At 44.0% G+C, this 6,303-nt stretch overlaps 1 protein-coding gene across 1 annotated transcript; it reads left to right on the top strand.

The window, feature by feature from the left end:
- Window positions 1-811: 811 nt before the first annotated feature.
- On the top strand, window positions 812-4,935 carry LOC140908235 (coiled-coil domain-containing protein 185-like). The gene has a single exon (XM_073335186.1). The coding sequence runs from the start codon at window positions 812-814 to the stop codon at window positions 2,738-2,740; it is 1,929 nt and encodes a 642-aa protein (XP_073191287.1). The 3' UTR covers window positions 2,741-4,935.
- Window positions 4,936-6,303: the final 1,368 nt, after the last annotated feature.

Here is a 6,303-nt window from a genome sequence, read left to right as displayed (position 1 = left end):
CAGTTCAGAAGGTGAACTTCTCACTTCACACTAAATTTCAGAGAATCCAGTTTAGCCTTTTTGAATGTAAGCACCGATACTGGTCATTGCATAATCCAGAGACAAATTGGTCATGCAGTGCAACGCTTAATGTTTGTTCAAGATGTCAGTGCTCTGACAACTTCCTTTGAGTAGCCATGAACTATGCTACTGACTCTCCACTTCCCTGGTGTCACTGATGTAACAAATATAATTCTGCTATGATCAGTGAGATAGGGGAGAGATGTTCCTGCATTGCTTCTGTAATTGATGCATATGTGGCATCTCTGGGCATAGTTGGAGAAAATGGGTCATGCAGCAGCCCTTATGCCTTCGGGCCCATCGCCATCAGCAAGGTTGGGCTGGTGCTACTGTGTGGGGGAAGCTGTGTGTGGTGGTTTTGCAAGTGCTGGGACTGTGTGATGGGTTGGCAGGTGCTTGTGTGTGGGGGGGGGGGTTGTGTGTGGTGGGCCTGGAGCAGGTGTTGGTGGGGGTTAAAGCAGATGCTAGCAGGTCTGTGTGGTGGTTTGAGGCAGGTGCTGGGTGTGTGTGTGTGTGGTGGGCTGAGGCAGTGCTGGGGCAGTGTTGGGGCAGGTGTGTGCGGTGGGCTGAGGCGGGCGCGGTGTGTGGGGGGGGGGGGCTGTGTGCGGTGGGCTGGGGCAGTGTTGGGGCAGGTGCGGGCGGTGTGTGCGGTGAGCTGAGGCGGGCACGGGGCTAAAAGCTGCCGGCCCATTGTGACGCCGGCGGCGGTCACTGTGCAGACGCGCCGCGGGGCGGGAGCCGGGGCCGGGCTATGCAGCGGCCGCGGCGGCGAGGGCCGGGGCGGTGTCTCGGGGCCGAGAGCGGCGGGCGCTTCCCCGCGGGCGTCTCCCGGAGTGACCGGGAGTCCACCAGAGGCAGCAGGAAGCCGCCCGCGCCCCGCAGCTTCCAGCGCGCGGAGCCCGGCTGCCCCGCGCCCCGCTCGGAGATGTCGCGGCCGGGCTCGGGCCGCTTCTCGCCGCCGCACGACCTGGACCCGTACGGCTCGGAGCCGGAGACGGCGGGCGGGGAAGGGGGCTGCAGCCTGGCCCCGACGTACCAGAAAGCGGGGCTGAGGAAGGGGCAGAAGAGCCGGGTCCCCCACCCGTCACGCCGCGCCTCCTCCTGGCAGCGGCATGTGCCCCCGGCGGGGGAAGGGTATGCGACCTCCCTGAACCCCTCCTGCACCAGCCTCTTCCGGGGGGACTGCCCGGGGCACCCCGAGAGCAGCCGCTCGGGCAGGGGCAGCCGGCTGGAGGAGGTGCTCAGGGAAGACCGGTGGGCCAGCCCTGTGCAGAGGAGCCGGCAGTATGGCCCGGATTTCACCTCTGAGGCCAGCAAGCCCCTCTCCGCCTGCGCCTCCTCTTCCTCCTGCCAGCTGGAGAAGGCCCCCAGCAAACCCGGGAAGAAAGAGCGCAAAAGCCGGGGCTGGCAGGAGGCCTGTGAGAGCAGCCCAAGCCTGAGTGACCTGGTGCACTCCTTTGCCAGACAGTATGAAGATGAGGATGAGGAGGATACACAAGCTGAAAACCGTTACCACAATGACAGCGTCCACCATCCCCCGAGGTCAAGAAGGAGAGAGCCCCAGGTCAGCCTCCAGGATCTAACTGATAAGAGATATGAGGACTTAATCCCTGAAAGGGACCTAAAGATTGCAGCTCTGATGCTGGCCAAGCATCGGGAGGAGCAGGAGCTGAAAGAGAGGCAGCTGAAGACCTCTGATGTCTGGGATAAGATGAGAGGGAAGGAGAAGATCAAATCAAACCTGGAAAAAGAAAGGCAGCACCATCTTGCTGAAAGCTTGAAGAAGTGGCAAAGCGACAGAGAGCACAGGAAAGCTAGGCTCAGGCTGGAGGAGCAACAGCTTTTGAAGGCCAGAGAGAAAGAAATGATGTTACAGCACAAGAAGTCGGAGAAGCTAGCCCAGGAGCAAGAAATGAGGCGGAAGGAAAAACGTGAAAGAATTAAAGTCCAGGCTGAGTACAGGAAACACTGTCAAGAAAAGCAACTGAGAGCTAAAAGAATGGCTGAGAAGAATGCTAAGCAGCACAACTATAATCTATTAAAGGAGAAAATGGCACAGGCCTTTGAAAAAAGACTGTTGAAAGAAATGGAGGGGAAGAAAAGGAGTCAAGATCTGAACCATTATGAAAAAAACAGACCCAGGCCCCTGAAAGCGCAAATGGATCACCAAGTCAAAGCTGATGAGCTTTATAAGAGGCTTTCTATAGAACAAAAGCTTCAAAGATCTCAAGAAATCCTTGATCAGCTGATGGAAGAAAGGAACAAAGAATTAAAAGAAAAATCTCTAAGGGATGAAGGACAAGGCCTATTGGCCAAGTTTAGAGCAAAAGAGACAGAGGAAGAAAAAAGAAGGCGTAAAAATATGTTGCTGCAGATAGCGGAGATGAAGATCCAGCAAGCCCGAGAAATTATGTCTAAAAATATCCAAGACAAAGCACAAAGTAGCAAGGAAAATAACTATTTAAAAGAAAGAAACCACCACTTTCAAAAACAAAAAGTTGAAGATGATGAAAAATGTCACCTACAGGAAATTCAGGAAGCCATCAAAAGGAAAGAAAAAACCAATAGAATTTTAAGGGACAAGGGGGCTGCTGTTGAAAACTCTAGAAAAATAGCCAGAGCATCTTATGACCTGAGAGAAAAAGTGAGAGAACTGATTAATAGCCATTCATTTGACTAGATGGCTTTAGAAGTCCATCACAATGGAAGTCTTCATAAAGGGATCTAGTAAGACTTAAAAAGAAAAATTGCAATCATTCTTGTGCTAAAAAAGATGGTTTGCAATACATTCATTTTGTGGCTTGTCTAGAATTCTGCATTGTATTACACTAAAATGGTTTCACCCTTAACCTGGGTGTGTCTCATAAATGCACTGATCATTTTCAATAGGATTATGGCCTAAAGGATTTCACAATGTTTTATTTAAGTGCACCATTTTGCAATTGTATTCTGTTTATAAACTGAAAATGGGTCACCTAGAATCTATACTATTTCACTGATTAATGTAGAAAGTAGATCTTGCTGAAATCCAGAAAAGGATACTAAAAAAGCACGAATGCTATCTCATTGCAAGCACACAGTGTGAAAACATGGGCAGATACCTTGTCTTAATCTGCATTTGTAAAGCATCTTACAGTATTAATGCTACATAAAACCATAATAACAAAGGTCTAGGTTCCAAGATTCCAAGAACTGAATAATGCAACGTCCCCAAATGTTAAGTAACTTGTTTTTTTCTGCCTTCAAGCACTTAATAAATACCCTGATCATGCCATATATTCAGTGAGAAAAACATTACATAAGTAGGTTAAACATGAATCATGCCAGATCTAACCATTCTATGGTTGCAGGTATTTTCTGACTCTGATAGTGCTTGAATACAGTGGAGTTCTCACTTAGTTCTTACTGTGAGTCATATGCTTTTTTAAAAAAAGTGTTCATTTCAATAGGGAGTTCCACATATTGACAGATAGAGGATCTGACCCTGATTGTATAAAGATTGAGTGCTTTCATACTGATCATGCATGTATCCAAAAGTTCTCTTTATTTCTATTTCTGTTGTCTGGGTGTTTCCCCAACTGTTTAAAATCTGAACTTTTCAAGCACTGAACAAATTTGGGTGTAGTTTATTTTTTTAAACACTATTCTACTATCATGTCTGCATTTGATAGAATAGATGTATGACTAATGTCCGAGACTTAAATCTTCCTCCCCTACCCCGAATCTTTCACCCGTACTGATTTAACAGTAAAAAGAATGCTACTGATCAATATATAAAGAAAAATATTTACCAATAGAGTATGTGGGGTGAAATCCAGATGCAACTGAAGTCAATAGCAAAATTCCCATTGACTTTTGTGGGGTTAGGATTTCACCCCTCCATAGCAGATTTTAAAGACACTAGTTTACAATCTGGTTAAGGGACTGCCATACTTCCACTGTCCCAAATGTGTCACAGTTCAGCAAAAGGGTGTTTAAAGGCATCAAGTTCAAGTGCTTTCATCTTGAATAGGATTCAACCTGATTCACTTGGTAAAAATGCTTCATATCACATAAGGTTTCACAATGTTGAATTCTATTAAAAATGGAAGGGGTGAAATCCTAGCCCCACTGAAGTGGGCTTGTATGCTTTCCCACCATGTCCAAACAAACATTCAGCTTCTAGTTTTCTCTAGCGGAGATCGGAATATAGTTATGTCTAATTAACTGTATTGCTTTTGAAACACAGCTAAAGTTCCATTTTGAACATTTAGTTGAATTTACTTAGATCTTAGTGCAATCTAAAATGCAGCTCTTCCATTTCCTGTAGTTATGCACATTATTATGTTGGTTTTAAGAAACTGATGAACGCATTTGAGATGCAGTGTCTGGCCCTAGACTATTCCAAGAAGCAATTTTAAACAATGGCAATAGGAGGCTCGGGAATGCTGTGTGTATTTGAAAATCTAAGCTTTCAATTAAAATGTAAAGTTTGTATATTTTGTATAGTATTTCCTCTTAGCTGAGCTTTTAAAGCACTGAACAAATTTGAGTACAGGTTTTTTTAAACATTTGTTATAATTCTGCCATATGAATGCTACTTTGATCAGTAGAAATCCATATGGTAAAGGACTGGTAATGATACAGAAGGCCTTCCACTTCCCGAACACTAGGAGTTATTCCCATTGGTAAAATTACCAATGGTCAGTTTTAGTTCTCAAACATTTATTTAATCAATCCTACATAAATACTCCAAATAATTCATATACTGAATTTAATTGTAGTAATATCTAAATCATCCAAAATAGTAATAATTTTGGAAATATTCTATTTATATTTTAACATGTGGAATAATTTTGTTGTTCCTGTGTTGTACAATTAGTAGCTTTATGCAAAGAAAATGTAAAAGGTTACAATATCGGAAACAGTTTTAAATGGAATTACTAATGTAAAATATATTAAGTGCTTTAAAGACTTATTTTGCTCTTCTAGAAACAATGGATTATTTGATTTTATATCAGAATATTCTGAGTACTTCTAAAGCACTCAGATGTAGATGTAAAGTTTTGTGATGTGAAGCGATATTTGCATCAGGTTGAATACTACTGAAACTTCAAATTGTAAAACAAGATGTAGTAGACCATCTAAGAATACAACTGCATTAGAATGAGTATACTATCAGAAATGAATATATTTTTAGAAAATTTCTGGGACAGTGAATCAAATCATTAAATGTAGTATTTTCTCTTACTGTATAATCTCTGTCCTACTGCATTTATGTTTGAATTCATATTTTTCTTACAGTATGTTTGATTTTTTAAATGCAAAACGTTTTAACATTCACAGCATGCTAGACATAAAAATACATATCATAATAGAGAGAAAAAGAAATGCCTTGATAATACTTGAAGTAATTATGAAAAACAAGACAGAACCACCTGCATTCAGAATGTTGTGGGTTTCATTTTACAAAATACCAACCCAGCTGAAGGGTCCTGTGATGGGAGCTCTACTCACTGCCTGATGGCACAGCCTCCTGATGGTTCTGAGGATTAGCTGTTCGAGGCCAATGCCCCTTCCTGCAGCTGCACTCTGTCACACTGTCTTTCACCCTCTGCAGCTCCTCTCACTCCAGGAGTCGTTGACTCCTCTTCATGGCTCAGCCTTCCAGCTGGGTCACTATGTGGTTTCACCTTCCTGGGATTACCCAAAGTCCTTCCACACAAACAGTCACCAGTATTCTTCTATGGCACTACCCTGATGGTGCCACTTTCCCAGTGGCCAATAGGGAATCTGGGCCCACACACTACTCCAGTCCAGGGACTATTGTGGGTTCCCTCAGACCGTGTTGCTCCTTCCCACAGCTTTTAGTCATTCTCGCCCCACTCCGCCAGGTGTACAAGCTCAAACTCCCTCCTCCCAGGGAGTAGCTACAGACTACTGATCCCTGTAGCCTTAAACACACCTCCCTTCTCCCAAGGAGTGATTGCAAACTACTTCCCTGCAGCCCCCTTCCTGTTGCCAGCTTCCTGCTTTATAAACCTAGCCCAGCTACTCCCCCAACTAGACTTTATCAGCCAATTAGGTCTCAGTGATCCCTGGCTCTCTTCCTAGTATATATACTAGGGCTGTCAAGTAATTAAAAAAAGTAATCATTAATCACTCAATTAAAAAAAAATCTCAATTAATCATACTGTTAAACATAATAGAATACCATTTATTTAAATATTTGTGGATATTTTTATATTTTCAAATATATTTATT

Source organism: Lepidochelys kempii, chromosome 3 (genome assembly GCF_965140265.1).
Source record: "Lepidochelys kempii isolate rLepKem1 chromosome 3, rLepKem1.hap2, whole genome shotgun sequence".
Classification (NCBI taxonomy): domain Eukaryota; kingdom Metazoa; phylum Chordata; order Testudines; family Cheloniidae; genus Lepidochelys; species Lepidochelys kempii.
The sequence above is the reverse complement of the archived record's forward strand: the minus strand, read 5'-3'. Positions and strand labels throughout refer to the sequence as shown.

Bases quoted from the DNA above. Each gene is read 5' to 3' on its own strand.
- LOC140908235 (XM_073335186.1), top strand. From the start codon at position 812: ATGCAGCGGCCGCGGCGGCGAGGGCCGGGGCGGTGTCTCGGGGCCGAG.